At 44.4% G+C, this 18465-nt stretch overlaps 1 protein-coding gene across 1 annotated transcript in view; it reads left to right on the top strand.

Moving 5' to 3' along the window:
- Positions 1 to 18465, top strand: part of PTPN14 (protein tyrosine phosphatase non-receptor type 14) — a 186912-nt gene that overhangs the window by 91843 nt on the left and 76604 nt on the right. The window contains exon 4 of the mRNA XM_068232960.1: positions 17556 to 17653. Coding sequence (XP_068089061.1) covers positions 17556 to 17653 — 98 coding nt within the window. The remainder of the gene's footprint in view (positions 1 to 17555; positions 17654 to 18465) is intronic.

Here is an 18465-nt window from a genome sequence, read left to right as displayed (position 1 = left end):
TGCTGTTGCTTATCTTTTACAGCAGAGAGGGAGTTCTGAGTTCAGGTCCGCTTTAATGATGAACTGTAGTGAAAATAACATAGTTAATGGAAAAAAAATGTTAATTTACTTTTTTGAAATATTAATTTATAAATTATTTAGTCAATGAAATATTTACTGTACTTGCCCTCATTTGCATTCTTAAATATACCTGTATCTCAGGTAGCAACATCTTTAGTCCTGTCAGCTGCAGCTCTGCGGAATGTTTGCCTCTGAGCATTCTGAAGCCAGTAAAAAATATACCCGGTCTTCCAGAATTCTCTAGGAGGAGAATTCCGCATAGTTAAAAAGCCTAGGCTAAGCGTCACTGGGAAGGCGGGGCTACATACCAAAATACAGCAGTATATAGATGCAGAAAGGGTTTCTCCTTACTGAATAGATCCTGACTTACTGAACAGGATGAGCCAAGATTTGAACCTAGTTTATACCCTTTAAAGGACAACTGTAATAAGAGGGATATGGAGGCTGCCATAATTATTTCCTTTTAAGCAATACCAGTTGCCTGGCTGTCCTGCTGATCCTCTGCCTCTAATACTTTTAGAACAAGCATGCAGCATATCAGGTGTTCCGGACATTATTGTCAGATCTGACAAGATTAGCTGCATGCTTGTTTATGGTGTGATTCAGACACTACTGCAGCCAAATAGATCAGCAGGGCTGCCAGGCAACTGGTATTGGTTAAAAGGAAAAAAAATAAGGCAGCCTCCACATTCTTCTCACTTCAGTTGTCCAATAACGACTCCGACCAAGAATTGAACTTTATCCCAATCAGTAGCTGATACCCCCTTTTACATGAGAAATCTATTCCTTTTCTCAAACTGATCATCATGTGGCGATGTATGACTGATATTGTGGTGAAACCCCTCCCACAGGAAACTGAGGACCGCGGTACTCCTGGCAGTTTCCTGGCTGTGAACCTTGCTGCATTGTGGGAAATAGCTGTTTACAGCTGTTTCCAACTGCCAAAACAGCATGCAGCAGCTACATCACCTGCCAGCAGTAACAATGTCACCATGTGATACATGTCAGAATATAAATCAGGGATTTAAAAGATTTTACAATGGGCAAACACTGACCAAATCATTTATACATAATTATTGTAAAAATGAAGCACTTTTTTCTTATCCACATTATTTTCACTGGAGTTCCTCTTTAAGTGAACCTAAAAAAAGAGTTTATCTTGCCTTAGAAGTAGTAACTTCTACTAGCCCCCTGCTGACTTCCTGTACCAAAGCTATCCTTCAGCTCCCCACAGCGCCCTACTTCTAATTTGATGCGCAGCCCTGATCGAGCTCCGGTGGACGGTAGTACTCTGCGCATGCGTGGTATGAAAAAAAAAAGTATACTGCGTGTGCGCAGAACGTTCCTGGCGACGGAAGCATGATCAAGGTTGCGCATGCGCAGTGGCCATTGACTCGCCAGTCGGCCGGCCGGAAGAGGGTCGTTGTGGCGGAGACTGGAGGATTGCTTAGTGATGGTGCGGGCACAGGACATTGGCAGGGGGCTGGTAGAAGCGCTAGGTAAGTTAACCTCTTTTTTTTTTTTTTTTTTTTTTTTTCATCAGTTTAGGTTCCCTTTAACCAGCACACTGTCCAGCCGCTACACGTATAGGTGTGAGGAGTCGCAGGAAGTGGGCCATACGGCCTCTGTCATGCGGAATCCTGAGTGTGCCATGCTTTCCTCCCTGTCTGCAGACTTCCTGAGCTGGGAGATAATTCATTTACAGAGCTGTAACTCTCGCCTACCTCCCCTGAATATTGCCAACATTCCTGGTCGCTCCCACGGAAATTGTGCGAAAAGCGCGCCAGCTCGTATCAGATTCCTGAGATGCCTCTGCCAGTCATGTCGGTTGAAGTCTATATTTCTTATTTAACATTTCATTAACCTGCAACATTTTCCTAATGCACAGCCTGCCAGACGGTTCACCGGCCTCAGAGTTCACCTATCTTCACTAATCGGCAACCTTCAGTTTAACGAAAACTTTCCGGTTAACAGCCGGAACCTGAACTGAAAATAAAAAGTCAAAATAACCATACACAGGTCATGCTTACCTCCTGTGGAGTCTACTCCTCAATCTTTCTCCTCCTATTAGTCCCCTGATCAATGGAACTCTTGCCCACTTGAGCCATAGGGAAACATGGGCATTACCTTGCACATTCAGTTGTAACTGACAGCTGCTGATCTATAACTGACAGCAACTGGTATATTTCAGTTCTGACTAAATATTGTCAGAACTGGAAGGGATCACTGTAAGAAGAAAATGGTGAGCCTCTGAGAGGAACTGACGGTGAGGTAAGTATGTAATATGTGCAGCTACGTCATGTGTTTATTTTTAAAAATTGTACTCGCTTCAGGTTCCCTTTAAAGGGAATGTTTAGTGATTGTATTTTTTTTCCTCCCACCCATTTTTGTTGGGTTTGCTTAAAAATATTTTACGGTAAGTATTTTACTTTTTTTTTTTGTAACACTAGTTTTTTATTAAAGGTATTAAAGATACAAAAATGGTAATACAAATAGGCAGATTGTACATAGGAGTGTGATACAATATTCTCAAGGAGGTGAGATACATGTAAGGATATAAGGAGTGCGTAGTTTACAATATCTTCAGTCCAGGTCGGTGGACTCTAATATTTGAATCCTAAGAGGATTATCACATTTGGAGAGGAATGGTAGAGAGGGGAGGGACAATTATCTCTTGGGGTTGAGGGTAGGTGAGAACAATGTTCAGGGGGGTGTAGTAGTCTCTGCGGATGTGATCAAAAGAAAGTGTCCAGATGAGAACTGCCTATTATAATTACTGTAGAACAACATACTAATATATCATATTTAAAGAGAACAAAGAGAAAACAGATAACATTGATCGATGACAGGTTAATGTTTAACTAGAGGCACAGGTTGAAAGGGTGGGGGGGAGTGGGAGAGGGTCAGGCGCAGCGCTTGTGGGCCTAAGAGTCGGTTGTACGAGGGGATGTGATAGGGCTTGAATCGGATGATTATTGCTTTGAGGAGGTGGAGGGGTATGTAGGAACTATGGGTTGGTGTATGAGGAGGGTCCATCATGGGGGCATGAGATCTGGGTTAGAGAGAGACCATGGGTCCCAGATCTTGTGGAACTTAGATTCTGTGTCTCTTAAGGAAGCAGTCATCTGTTCCATGCTCTTGGTCCAATTTATTTTAGTTTTGATGTCGGTTATGGTGGGGGGAGCCATAGTTTTCCAAGCTGATGCTATGGACAGTCTACAGGCCGTCAGAATGTGAGTTATTAAGCGTGAGGTGTATTTGTCCATTTCAGGGACTGGTTTGCCTAGCAGCATGGTTACTGGGTCAAATGGTATTGTGACTCCGGTAGTGGTTTGGATAAGGCGGTGTAGATCCTTCCATAGGGGGACTATGATTGGACAGAACCAGAATATGTGTTCCAGTGAACCTGTGTGAGAGCAGCCTCTCCAGCATAGGTCAGAGGTGCCTGGATAAATTTTGGATAAAGTTTCTGGGGTTAGGTACCATCGAAATATAATTTTATAAATGTTTTCTTTAATCTGTGTGCACATGGAGGTGTGTTTAGCGTTTTCCCAGATATCTACCCAATCCTCGAGGTCAATAGAGGTGAGGAGAGACTCTTCCCATTTCTTCATGTAAGAATGAGAGGGTATTAAGGCTCCTGAGTTAGTTTGAAGGAGGGAGTATATCTGGGAAATAAGTCCCTTTTGGTGGCCTCCATGGGAACACAGTCTTTCAAAAGGAGACCAAAGGGGTAAGGGGGAGTTTTTGTGAGTGTATGAATGAAGGAAGTGGGTAATTTGGTTGTATTCCATTACAGTTTTGGATGTAAGAGTTATTTTTTCCTCTAGCTTAGGTCTGGTTAAGATTTTGCCCGTGGCAAAGTCAGTCCAGTCATGCAAGTTGCAGTAGCCCATATGATACCATCTAGCCATAAAAGTGGGTGAGATTCCAGGTTGGAAAGCAGGGTTCCCTAGTATGGGTAGTAAGGGGGAAGGGTTTGATTTGAGTTTTGTTGTGGGTTTGATAGATCTCCAGAGGCGGAGGGTGAAGGTGATGGTGGGCAGGAGGGTCAGATGGGATATTTTTGGGAGAGGGTCTACCCAAATTAGTGAGGCCAGAGATAGGGGTTGTATGTCAGTTGCTTCGATTAGAGCCCATTTGGTGAAAACTTTTAGGCTCGACCATTCAGTCAGTTGTCGTAGATGAGCTGCCTGGTAGTAGTGTTTAAGACAAGGGAGGCCGAGGCCTCCCTGTTCTCTTGACGCCATAAGGACCGGCCTGGCGACTCTGGGGCGTTTGTGGTTCCAGACAAAATCTGAGAAGGCTTTTTGCAGCTTGGACAGTTGACTGGAGGGTACGTGCACTGGGAGGGTCTCAAAGAGGTATAGTATCCGAGGGAGGATATTCATTTTAAGTGTGTATATCCTGCCAATCCAGGAAATTTTGTAGGATGTCCATTTGTGTAGATCCTGCAGGATTTTCTGGATAAGTGAGGGGAAGTTGCTCTTATATATGTCAGCGTATGTAGTCGCTAGGTGTATCCCTAGGTATTTAAGGGAACGGGTTTTCCAATTGTATGGGAAGTGTGATTTAAGAGAAAGTAGTATCTGTGGTGGAATTTTAATTGGGAGAGCTTCTGTTTTGTCCTTATTTATTTTAAAGCCGGATAATGACTCGTAGGATGTAATGGTGGAGTGTAGGGCGGGTAGGGATGTTGTAGGGGAGGAGAGAGTGAGCAGAATGTCGTCTGCGAAGAGGGATATCTTATGTTCAACCCCTTTCTGACGAATACCTTGTATATCTTGGTTAAGTCGAATTGCGCAGGCTAGAGGTTCTATACTAATTGCAAAAAGCAAGGGAGAGAGGGGGCAGCCCTGTCTAGTACCGTTTTTAATGTGGAAGGGAGTGGGGGAGGAAAATGGGAGTTTCAGAGTGGAGGTAGGATTGGAGTATAGAAATTTCAAAATTGTTATGAATGGTCCCTCAAACCCTTGGTGTTGTAGAACTTGGAATAGGTAAGGCCAAGATAGGCGATCGAAGGCCTTCTCTGCGTCCAAACTTAGAAGCAGAGAAGGCCCTCCCCTCCTGTTCATGAGGGAGATTAAGTCTATGGCTTTTCTGGTGTTGTCTCCTGCCTGTCTGCCTAGGATGAAGCCCACCTGGTCGTTATTAATTAGGGAAGTAAGAATAGGGTTCAGGCGAGTGGCAAGGGCTTTGGTGATAATTTTGAGGTCAGAGTTCAAAAGTGAGATTGGCCTGTAGCTTTGTGGTAGCTGGGGATCTTTCCCTTCTTTGGGGATTACTGTCAAGAGGGAAGCTAGCATTGTGGAGGGGGGAGTGTTGCCTTGCATTATTTTGGTGGCTAAGGTGGATAGATGGGGTAGCAGGATTGCTTGGAATTTTTTGTAATAAGAATAGGGGAGACCGTCGGGGCCAGGTGATTTAGAGGAGGGAAATGATTTGAGAACTTCAGTTAGTTCCTGGGGGGTTATGGGGGAATTAAGTTGTTTACGTTGTGATTCTGTGAGTTTGGTGAGGCCTAGAGGGGCTAAAAAGGTGTCCACTCTGGAAGGGAAGGAGGTATCCTCGCTTTGGTCTGGTAGGTTATACAGTTGTTCGTAGTATTTTGTGAAAATTTGAGCTATCTTATGGGGGTCATAGTGAGTGGTACCTTCCGAGTCTTTCATGGAGTAGATCGAGTGTTGTGACATTTTAGGGTTTAGTTTGCGTGCCAGGATGGTGTGGGGTTTATTACCCCTTTCGAAGAAGAGTTGTTTAGTCCATCTTAGACTTTTCTCTAGCTGGTTAGATTGATGGGATCGGATATGTTGTTTGAGTTGTTGAACATAGGAATAGTTATCTTGTGTAGGCTTGGTTTTGTAGGTGGTTTGGGCTTTGGATAAGGCAGATTGAAGGGATACTAATTTTTGGGAAGAGGACTTCTTGCGTCTAGAGCTCTCGGCTATAAAGAGGCCTCTGATGAAGGCTTTGTGCGATTCCCAAAGTATGCCTTGGGATGAGACCGTGTCAGTGTTGATTTGGAAGAATGTTTGTAATTCTTCAGAAAATTTAGAGACAAGAGTTTTGTCTTGTAGTAGTGTTTCATTGAGTCTCCAGTGGAGGGGTTTGAAAGGATTGTGGAGCCAGTCTATTTGCATAGAGACGCTATGGTGGTCAGACCAGGCTGTTGGGTGGATGTCTGATTCTAGGAGTGAAGGTAGGAGGGAAGCATTAGAGAAAAAGTAGTCTAGACGGGAGTGGGATGCATGTGGGGGGGAGTAGAAGGTGTATTCTATTGAGGTTGGGTTGACAGTTCTCCAGAGGTCAATGAGGTTGTATTTCCTCATTAAGGCTCTAAATTTGCGGGAGTTGCGGTCATGGGCAGCTTTCGAGGCAGGCGAGGTGGAGGAACTTCTATCCAGACAGGAAGAAAATGTTAGGTTAAAATCCCCTCCAAGGATTAAGGTACCTGATCTCGTTTTATGTAGTTTAAGGAGAAACGAGGAGAGAAAAGATATCTGTTGAGTGTTTGGAACATAGACATTTGCTAGGGTGATGGGTTTCCCTGCTAAATTGCCAAGGAGAATCAGATAGTGACCCTTGGAGTCTCGTATGGTTTTAGTAATTTGCAGGGGGAGGGAAGCTTTACATAGGATAGCTACCCCTGCCCGTTTAGCCAGACCTGAAGCTAAGTGTACTGTAGGGTATTGTCTGTTTGTGAGCCTGATTGAGTCTGATGAGCGGAAATGTGTCTCTTGGAGCATTGCTATGTCTATCTCTATTCTTTTAAGATCTTTAAGGAGGGACATTCTTTTTTGGGGGATGTTTAAGCCCTTCACATTCAATGTGAGGAAGTTAACCATGGTCTAGGAGAGGAGGTTGGGTGGTAGAGTATGAAAGAGTTGAGCGCTGCGCCCGGGGAGGAGGGAGTAGGAGGAAAACCGATTGTGTGCCTCGTATTATGTAGGTTAAATTTAAAACAGATAAGAAAAATAATAAAAGCATAACATAACTATAATTGCCTCTGCAAGTGTGGAGGCTGCATGGAGTAGCATCCAGTCTGGGATGCCGAGGATAGGTCATCCAAAAAGTGTCCGGGCCGAATAGCGGCAAAGGAGACACAAGGATAGACCTCCAGAGGCTCATGCTGGAGCGCCAAAATGGGAGGAGAGGGACTCCGGACCCTGCATCAGTGAAGTGGAAGACCGGGGGAAGGCATAACTATTTAGCCTTATATTTTGCAGTATGGTAGGTAACTAGAGATTCAGGGTTTATGTTAAGAAACAAGAAAATGAGCATATGCATGAGGTAAGCTTAAACTCTATGTATCCAGCTTGAGAGTGTAGATATGATGGAGATGGAAGCTAAGTTCAGGTAGGTAGGGCTTCCATGACTTCAGGTTCTGTTCCCGAGGGGTAGGTGAGGCTCCGTATCGGGGCTTTTGTCCATTCTGAGATATGACGGACTTTCCGAGGAGGAGAACTAAAGTTCGGGGAGCGAGGTTGGTAGATGGAGCCTTGGGAGGGCATTTTTAAGCCCATTTGCTTAAGAAACATGGGGGCATTGTCAATATCCGAGACTGAGAAGGTCATGCCGTTTCTGGTGACTATAAGGCGGAAGGGGAAGCCCCATTTGTATGAGATTTGAGCATCTCTGAGAAGTTGAGTTATTGGTTTGAATGCCCTGCGTTTGGCTAAGGTGATCAGAGATAAGTCATTAAAGATATGTAGCTCGTCTCCTTTAAATGTGATCGGGGATGTTTTCCTGAGGGCTTGCAAAACAGCCTCTTTAGCCTCGTAGTAGTGAAGTCTTGTAATAATGTCCTTGGGTCTCTGAGCAGATACCTTGCGTTCCCCTAGGGATCTGTGTGCCCTGTCTAGTCGCCACATTTCCTCTGGTAGGTCAGGCACAATGGATTTGAATAGTTCTGTGAGGTGTGGGGTTATTTGGTCTGGTTTTACAGACATTGAGACCCCTTTAATTCTCAGATTTTGCCTCCTTTCCCTGTTTTCTGTGTCCTCCTGGGCTGAGCGCAAGAATTTAATGTCTGACAGTACAAGTTGGTGTTCCTCTTCAAGATTTGCTTGTTTTAGGGACAGTGAATCTACCTTGTCTTCTAGTGCACTTGTGCGGTTCCCCAGCCCTGTGATGTCAGCCTTAAGATCCTGCACCGCTGAGATTATCAGCTGCTGAAGCGATTCGTGCATGGATCTATAGTGCCTTTCAAGTGTGGCTTCTAGTGTGGCTTCTAATGTGGATGCTGTGATCGGCACATTGTCAGGGTTTATACTGGCCTGTGGTGTGGAGGTAGATTCAGCGTGCGTCAGGGGATCGGCGCCATCTTGGGATCCCACAGGGCGGACAAAGCGATCTAGTGTGCCGCTTGCTGCCGTCATCTTGGCCGCCGTTCTGGAGGACATCGGGTGCGGGGGTCACTTGGGAAGCGTTCCCGGTAAGAGCCGCGCGGATAGGTGGGTAGAGAGGCGGAGAGCGGCTGTAAGTAGCGGAGGGTTTGTCGGAGCTCCTGTCTCAAGCGGCCATCTTGGCCGCGCATGCGCCTCCGTAAGTATTTTACTTTTAATCAGGAAAATACTACAATGTGCTATTCGTAGAGGGCTCCACCTGCTGGTGTAATCGGTACACTTTAGAAGTACAAGGAAGGTCTTGCTTTGTTGCAGAATGTAATAAAGGTTGGGGGTCAGTCGCTTGTTAGGAAATCAGAAGCCATTACTCCTTACAAATGAGAATTGCCATCATACCTAATTGATCCCTTCGACCAATTTCGGAGGGAAGTTAAAGTGTATCCGAGGCAGAGTTGGCAGAGAAATTGGGACACAGAGGCATGTTGGATGGTAAATGACGTTCCTCAGTGTCCATTCTGCTCTGAACTCCGCCCCCCCCCCCCCCCCCCCCCGCCGGCCACCACACTTCCCTGCTGAAACTGCTGACATGGAGCTTGTTGGCAGCTGACCCCAAGGAAGGGGAGTTCTTTGTAGAAGAAAGACGGCCTTTGCAGCATCAGAGACACCCCCTTCCATTTATCGCTTCTTCCCGCCTCTCACTTGCCTCACCTCGCCACTTTCCATCCTCTCTATGGGGGACATTTATCAAGCGTGTCTGAGACAAAATATTGGTAGGTCTTTAGAAATCTGTGCAGAACTGTCTCAGACATCCTAAGAAATCACTAGATAGTGCAGTTTCCTTCTAAAACGGTTGTAAAATAGGAGGAGCTAGGAAGGTCTCTCAGACAGTTCAATGTGTTAGGTAACCGATACATCTGCTGTATTGATACCAGCAGGCTCTGAGGAGGAATTCAGCAGGGTGGAGGAGCACATCACAAATCATGCCTAGCCTGCACTGCTGCACTATCTGTAGAACTGCTATAAAGCATTTCTTAAGCTGCAGCAGCTTAGGGATGGATTTGCACTTTTCTTAACTAGTGCAGCTGTAGAAATTCACACTAAACTGCCACTATTAAGTAGGATTTCAGAAGTTTCTTATCGTGCAGAACAATCCTCCTGCTGGTTAGAACGTTTTAAGAAGAAAAAATTGTCGGTGATGCTTTGATAAATCTGGCCCGAAACCAGCTGATTACTGCCAGCAGGAACGAGAGGGAGTGGCGGTAAGAAGCACTAAATGATTTGGCTGCCCCCCATCTTGGGTCGGCTTTAATCGGCCATATTGTGGCATCGATATCTGCCTGATTTAAAGAGAAACTTCGACCAAGAATTGAACTTTATCCCAATCAGTAGCTGATACCCCCTTTTACATGACAAATCTATTGCATTTCACAAACAGACCATCAGGGGGCGCTGTATGACTGATTTTGTGATGAAACCCCTCCCACAAGAAACTCTGGGACTGCGGTACTCTGGGCAAACTGCCACAATGTAACAATGTTAACAGACAGGAAATGGCTGTTTACAGCTGTCTGTAACAGCCAGAACAGCTAGGAGCAGCTTACATAACCTGCCCACAGTAAAAATGTCACCATGTGATAAATGTCAGAATGTAAATCTGGGAGAGGAAAGATTTTACAATGAGCAAACACTGACTAAATAATTTATACATAATTATTGTAGAAATGAAGCACTTTTTTTATTACATTATTTTCACTGGAGTTCCTCTTTAATAATTTCCTGATCTCCGGCGATTAGAACTGCGCTGTAAAAATTTATTACAGTGTAAGTGTTCTCACTGCAGTGTTACAGTTTGTAGAAAGTTGCAGTCGCATTGCATGCAGCATTTTCTGAGTGATTGCGCTTGAAGGAATGTTGCAAATTTGCACATTCCTTCAGAATCGCTTGGGGCGTTGCTTTACAAAATTGAAGTCGCTAAGCGATTTGCGTTTTGTGAACAGCAGTGTGATACTAAGGCTTGGGGGATTTTTTTGTTTTTGCGCACAAAGCAACTTTCTTCTGCTCTCAAAATATTAGCATTTAGAATTTCAAAAAAGTTTAAATGTTTATCTGTAATATTTCATGTGAGTTCGCCTATAAGATCAGTCCATCTATATCAGATCCTTGCTCTTAAGCCCCTTCTACACCATACAATTTTTTGTTCGATTCATTCATTGATGCGATTCGATTCAATCCGACATGTCCGATCGAGGATTCAATTTGATTCAATTTGCCATTGCAAAGCAATGGCAAATCGAATCGAATCCCCGATTGGACATGTCTGATTGAATCAAATTGAATCGAATCGAACAAAAAATTGTATGGTGTGTAGATGGGGCTTTAGAGCTGGAGGTGGCGGGATGGATCCCTGATTGCTCAAGCTGGTCAGTATGGTGCAGACTTGCATGCAGCGTTAAAGCAGACCTCAACTTCCTCTCTGTTCTAAAAGATAAGCAACAGCATAATAACCTTTAAAGAACAAACATTTCTTTGTTACAGCCGATAGAAATCCTGCAATAAGTTTGCAGTGTGTCTACTTCCTGCTTTCATGGAAGCACGCATATATTGTTGCCTTCAAATGAGCTTATCTGCCAGGCAGTCAGGTGACACAGGGAAGAGATCAAATTAATCCTGTGATTATAAGAGATCAAATCCTGTGTTTACATAAAACCTGCTCCGCTGAGGCAGCCAGCTGACACAACTGAGAGATCAGATTACACTTGTGATTAGTCACAGATGAGGGGGGATTAGACATGCTAAACTCTCTAAATACATACAGGGTGCATTTCTCTGTTTTCCTTCTGTCCTGTGCAAGAGTTCAGGTCCCTTTTTAAAGGGGCACTACAGTGAAAACTGTAAAATGTAAAATTTGTGCAAACATATACAAATAAGTACTTTTTTTCCAGAGTAAAATGAGCCATAAATTACTTTTCTCCTATGTTGCTGTCACTTACAGTAGATAGTAGAAATCTGACAGAAGTGACAGGTTTTAGACTAGTCCATCTCTTCATAGGGGATTCTCAGCAAGGCTTTTATTCTTTGTAAAGATATTCCCGAAAAAGGATTTAAACAATGATGCTGGCCAGCCTCCCTGCTCCCTACACAGTTTTTTTGGCAGTTGGACAGAGCAACTGCCAGTCACTGAAGGTGGCCACTAATGATCCAATTTCTAGTGAAAAATTGTTCGAGCGATCAGAAGATTCTGATCGGAAGAACAATTGATCACTACACCATCAATGAACCAATCTTTGCTTCCTATCTATCTCAACCAACACGAAAATCCAATCGGACGACTATTTTTATAATCGTTTGTAATCGATTGTGCCCATTAACTGAGATTATTTACAACCAATCCGATCAGAATTTCTGATCGCTCAAACAATTTTTCGCTAGAAATTCGACAGTTAGTGGCCACCTTTAGTGCTTTTGAAAATCAATATATCCCTGAGAATCCCCTATGAAGAGATGGACTAATCCAAAACCTGTCACTTCTGTCAGATTTCTACTACCTACTGTAAGTGACAGCAACATAGGAGAAAAGTAATTTATGGCTCATTTTACTCTGGAAAAAATGTACTTCTGATTTGTATATGTTTGCACATATTTTAAATTTTACATTTTTTTCGCTGTAGTGCCCCTTTAATGCAGATTATATTCAACTTGTGATGTGTATGCAACTGGCATGGGCAATATTTTATTTCCTTTACTTTGTATGAATTGCTTTAGGTTGTGCAGAGCGAAGAATTGACAGATTTTTCCCTGAGACATTCTGTTCTGAAAATAGAAGTCACATGTAGTTTTAGAAGATGCTGTGCTTGTTCTTGTGTGTGCTGTATAAGCAGCGCTCTTGCGAATGTAATCACGCCAATGTATTTAACGTAGTGCGTCTGTCTGCCTCTGTCACACAGCTATAGGTCATTTAAGTTCTTATAGCCATTTCTGGGCCCGCTGTCTGCATTGTACCATAGTTTGCTGCGTTGCATGGTCCGAGTGGCTAGGGATATTGTGACATCTTTTGGGATTGGTGACCCAGAGGAGTCATTACAAATAATGTGGCTCCAAGCCGTGCGATACTTGCTCTAACGACTGGTTCACACTCGGAGCGCAAATCGCGATTACGATTTTGCGGCTCGAAATTTTGCTGCAATTGTGTTTCCCGTTCAATAGAACGAGAATCACATGGCAATCGCCCCCAAAGTACTACATGCAGCACATTTACACCCTAGGAATACATCTGCACAGTGCTTATGGCCGTTGATCAGCAAAAGCAAAGTGCTGAAAAGCGCCCCAGTGTGACCCAGCCCTCAGACGCCATTTACTGATAGAGGAAGTGGGTGTCTTTCTTTACAAGTAAAAGCAAGAAGTTTTAAATCAGGATGATACCATTTATTGGCTAACTAAAAATGAATAAAATAAGCAAGCTTTCGGCCTTGCAGCCTTCGTCGGGCTTGTATCCGGTTTACAAGTAAACTACCGCTTTTTTTTCCCTTTACCGATCCAGTGATCTGCAAACTTGGCTCTCCAGCTGTTAAGGAACTACAAGTCCCACAATGCATTTGCCTTTATGAATCAGGACTGTGGCTGTCAGACTCCTGCAATGCATTGTGGGACTTGTAGTTCCATAACAGCTGGAGAGCGAAGTTTGCAGATCACTGCCCTAAACTGCATAGCTCCCAACTGTCCCTCTTTGGGAGCCCTGTCCCTCTGTCCCTCTTTCCTCCTCATTTGTTTCTCTTTCAGGATCTTGTCCCTCTTTCTATGTTTAAAAAAAAAAATTAAAAATAATAATCTCTCTCTACTAAAATGTGTTTCTTCCAAGTGCCCAGGACCACTCACAGTGGCTTTAGTGCAGGAAAGTGTGCCTAGGTCCTCACCCCAGTACCAAGGGGTCACGACATAGAATCTCGCCAAAGGACCAGCACCACTCGATGTATTTAGAAGCTCTTTATAAATTTATTGGCATCAATATGATAGCAACGACAGACGTTGATAGCAACAACATGATCAGAGTCACATGTGTAGTGCTCCCTGATATGATAAACAGTGCCCAAAGTAGGATGTTGGAAAGTATTCCCACGTATTACGCTATTACACATGTGACATAAGCACGGAAACATGCCACCCCTACGTGAGCGAGCCCGTTCGCGTGGTGTCACTTTCGCGCGCAGCTTGTCGCGCAAAGTGGGGGCACGACGAAAAGACATCATTGGAGGGTACCGAAACTCCGGCACCCTCGGAAAACCATCACGCAATAAATGCCAGTGTCTCCGGATGACCCTAGCAATGCTGTCACTGCAAGTGTTAAAAGTAGATACAAAGGGGATACGTGGTATCCCATCATGATTCCGTCGGCGCCGTGACCTATCCCTATGTAACACTTCTGAGGGATAGCCCCGCATACGAAATTTGTGATCATGACACCATTTTGTCTATCAGGGACTGCTGCAGCAGTTACATGTTATTGTGGAAACTCCTCTTGATCTCTGAGTGGTGAGATTCAAATTTGAACATTGTGTTTTTATTCGTGGTGTATTTTTGGCATGAGTCTTCCATCAGGTCCTCTGCCCTAGGGTGTTGGTGATTGGCTGATGGAGGAATCATGGGTAATTGTGTTTGACTATATATATGTGCAGTTTTGATATTGTCATTTGATGATCCTGTGCAACTTGATAAAGGCCCATGGGGGCCGAAACAGCATCTGTCGTTGCTATCATATTGATGCCAATAAATTTATAAAGCGCTTCTAAATACATCGAGTGGTGCTGGTCCTTTGGCGAGATTCTACTAAAATGTGTTTGATTCTAACCTTTTTTCCCATCCTTTAAATTGATATATAGCTAATTTTTAAAATGTTAATATGAAGGAAAATGAACCAGGATAGAAAGGACCAGTGTGGTTTGAATTCTAAAACAACATATTTTTCTTATGACATCTTTATGGTGTGCGTGACTAGGGGTGTGATGGTGGCGTGATCAGGGGTGTGGCAGGGGCGTGGCTTAAGTGTCTCTTTTTCTCATCTCAAAAAGTTGGGAGTTATGAAACTGTGTTTTGAGGTAAGTTCCTCTGGGTTAGGGTGGGCTTTGTATCACTCATAGCCTCTCTGTTGGGGTGGGCTTGTATTACTCATAGCCACTGTAAGTTACCCTTTAACGTGTACCCGAGGCGACATGTGACATGAGATAATCATGTGTATGTACAGTGCAAAACATATTAATAACCAGCCTGTTTTACTTGTTATATTTTGCTGCCTAAAGAGTTGGGGCCCGTTTCCACTAGCCACCGTGCATGGCTGGGAGACGCGCGGCAGCACTTCCGGGTCTGTGGGAACGCAGACGAATCCCAGAAGCCGTGCCATGCATGGCTACGGGATTTGCTGCCTCCCGTGCGAAAACTGTGGGCAATGCCGGCCGATTCGCTAAGGCAAGCAATTCAGCCTGCGGCGCCATTGTGTCCTATGGCAGAGTCCCCCCGAGCGATTTGCCTGCGGGGAAACTCTGTGGATTCGGCCTGGTTTCCGCGCTAGTGGAAACAGGCCCTTAATTTCTAGGCATGGAAGTGACGGCTTCTGTCTTGTCAGTACCTTGTCGGGAATATAGTAATCATCACTGATAAGCAAGTTACAGCCATAAAAGTTTTTCTGGCAGAATACAACTTCTGAGAGCAGGGTGAGATAGAAAAGGTCAATAGTTCATGTATTTTCATTTAGGGACACTTAAGCTGCCACTGAGTAGAGACAACAAAACATGCAATCTACAGGGTGGGAAATTTATATGGAAACACCATTTTATGTGAATGGCGACGTTAACAAACAAAACCACCGCTATTGGTCTGACGCTAACCGACATTGGATAGATCCCTCCAAGACTGTTGGGACAAAAAAAATTGGTGGTATGGTGTGGTATATGGGCTGTATCCATAGATAAGGTGTATCCAAAAAAATGGTCCACCCTGTACTTTGTAAATGTTTAAATATAAAATAAAACAATGGGATATTGTTTTTTTTTTAAAAAAAGGTAATTTTTTGGAGTAGGAGGATAAATACAATCATTTGTCTCATCAGTTTATGAGCGGTCAGCCATACTATCTCAGAAAGAAAAATATATATATATATATATATATATATATATATATATATATATATATATATATATATATATATATATATATATATATATATATATATATATATATATATATATATATATATATATATATATATATATATTTGCTCTACTTACATAACATATGGATTGCACTGTCCACATTTTGATTTTAGTGATTTTTCTACATTAAAAAAAGATCCTTCTTAGCATTAACCATTTTAAACTTTGGCTATTTTGAAGCCAATCCTGATGTAATTTCCTCCCTTACTCTCCTCTGCCTGATTGTGTATGCATTGCCCACCCTCCACCATAGAAAGTGCATTGTCTCAGCATGAGAAATATCGGCCAATCAGAGGAACAGAGGTGTGGGAGGGGAAACCAGGAGGGAAAGAGGCTTCAGCCAATCAGGCTGCAGTAGTTAGGTCTGAGGGGGAAGTAGTGAAGCAAAAAAGGACAACCCAGCATGCCCTGCAACTTCCTTTTTGTGTACCAAGTTTTGTGTGTACCAAATAAGAGTCAGGTAAACTGGCGAATCATCATTTATCAACAAGACGTAATAGTGATTTTAACTTTTGGATTGCCTGTTTAGCATCCTTATTACTTGTTGTTTACCAGATAAAAATAAAGAATTGATTTTTGATTTTATGCCCGACAGTTACACTTTAAAAACCTGATCAGCATCCACTGTGTGTTTTCCGTCCCTTTGGCTTTGAGGTGGTTACTTGAACCACGCCTGGTCAGGCTCTGGAAAAAGGACTTCCTCTCTGCTTCCGAGTTTCCCAAATTACAGGTTGCTCCACATTCTCGCATGAGCACCATGACATTTGTGGTGGTAAAACTGGAGCGGTGGAGGAAAGCGGCTTCCTCGGGGCCTGGCGCTGCTCACGCCCAGACGGGAAACGCCCACGCTCTCCAGTAATTCCACGGTATCGCTCACAATGGCTTTATTTGGGAGACCGGGCACTATTTTACCGCATGCGAGGGGAGTTTATGGTAATGTTCTCATCAGTTTGGCTTTATTTGTTTTAGTCCTAAATGATGGGTTGGGATATTTCGGGAAAAACAGAAAGAAATAAAAACAAACACACCGGCTGCCTACGGACACTCATAGAAGAGATATATTTTGAGCAGATAAAAGGCGAACAATCTTCAAGAACTGTGTGGAAGGGCGAGCAATGCACCCTAAAAAGAAAACTGACAGCGGGAGCCCAAATGGTGCAAAAGTCACAAAGTATATAAAAATGAAAATTAGGCAAAATGAATACTCCATAAAGGGAGGCTGCATGGGGAGCAACCAACCACTGGATCAGGTGGAGATGCACAAACCCGACTCCACTCGCCTACCCAGAGAGGGTGGTGATGGTCTCAATCCTAAAAAAACAGCAGTAAGGTTCTGACATGTGACATCCGCTACATGGTGACCAGACCTGCCCTCACACGGAGGGAAAACGGCACAAAGGGGGTAAGAGGCACCCACCCAGGAGTGTATAAAATTGAGCTAAAACAAATAAAAGAGAAAAAAAGAGCTGGCTTACCTCAATAATTAAATCTAAATAATCCACTGTGAAAGTCCTGCAATGGCAAAGAGCAGGGCTACAGGAAGATGGCACCCGAAGCCCTGTACTGGAGACACAAATAGTCTCCAATGCTGGGCTACAGATGCCATCTTCCCGTAGCCCTGCACTGCCTGCCGGAAGACTCCCGCAGGCCGAGGCGGGCTGCTGGGAATGAACTGATGCGGCGTCTGTTAGATACCGCAAGCCAGTTCAACACTTGGGGGGGGGGGGTCCCCACATTCTGGCGGTCATCCTCACCTGCCTCCCGCAGAGTGCCCCAGCCGACCGCCTAGTTGGCCTGGTGGATCAGGCGCCCCTGGGCCCTCCCCATGTCTTCACAGCTTAGCAGGCTGACGTTACTGCAGGAAGCAGGTCTGTTATTTATAGTTGAGATTATGTAATGTAACACACCCACCCGTATCCCCGGCTCTGATAACACTGCTGTTGTTCTGCAGGTACCAGTATTATCTCCAGCTGAAGAAGGACGTCTTCGATGGACGGTTACGCGGTACTGTGGAGCAGTACGTCCGATTGGCCGCCCTGGCTGTTCAAGGTAACTGTTCATTTCCTTTCCTAATGATACGCAGTATCCTTTATAACCCAACTAAGCTTAGGATGGAACAAGGCAAAATGCAAAAGCAAAGTGCTGGATGGAATACCTGTTTAAGGGGTTAAATGCGCTTGTCAGTGCATCACAGCTTGCTTCCTCAGCTCTCTGGATTTAGCTGGTGGGTGGGGCAGTCAGGTGTTGCCATGTGACACTCTCTTAGTTTCTGACCTTGTCAGACAGATAGATCAGCGAGGCAGTCAGGCAACTGGTATTGTTTAAAAGGAGATACATATGGCAGCTTCCATATCTTTCTTACCTCAGTTTCCTTTTAAAGAGGACCTGAAATCAGGACTCTCAGTAGAAGGATTATAATGTCAGAAACACCTGATCTGCTGCATGCTTGTTCAGGGGCTATGGCTAAAAATATTAGAGGCAGAGGATCAGCAAGACCAGTGTTTCCCAACCAGTGTGCCGCGGCACACTAGTGTGCCGCGGCATGTTGCCCGGTGTGCCGTACAGGTCTGGCCTCTCGCCAGACCTGTACCTACTTTAGGGTGCAGGAGGGGGGAAGTAGCGCTAGAAGGAGGGGCAGTGGAGGCAGCGGTGGGGAGGGGGGAAATATCCCCCCCCTCCCTCACCTGGGACCCCTCCTTCTGCCTCTCTCCCCCTCCGTTTAGTGGTGGCAAGTGCGGCTCGGCGGCGGGGAGGCATACGGAGAATTACTCACCACTTCCGCGTTCCAAGCGCCGGCAGCGTCAAGTCGTCACACATCTCCGTCTTCAATACCGCCCACTGTGCTTCCTGATTAGCGGAAG

Source organism: Hyperolius riggenbachi, chromosome 4 (genome assembly GCF_040937935.1).
Source record: "Hyperolius riggenbachi isolate aHypRig1 chromosome 4, aHypRig1.pri, whole genome shotgun sequence".
NCBI lineage: Eukaryota > Metazoa > Chordata > Amphibia > Anura > Hyperoliidae > Hyperolius > Hyperolius riggenbachi.
The sequence above is the reverse complement of the archived record's forward strand: the minus strand, read 5'-3'. Positions and strand labels throughout refer to the sequence as shown.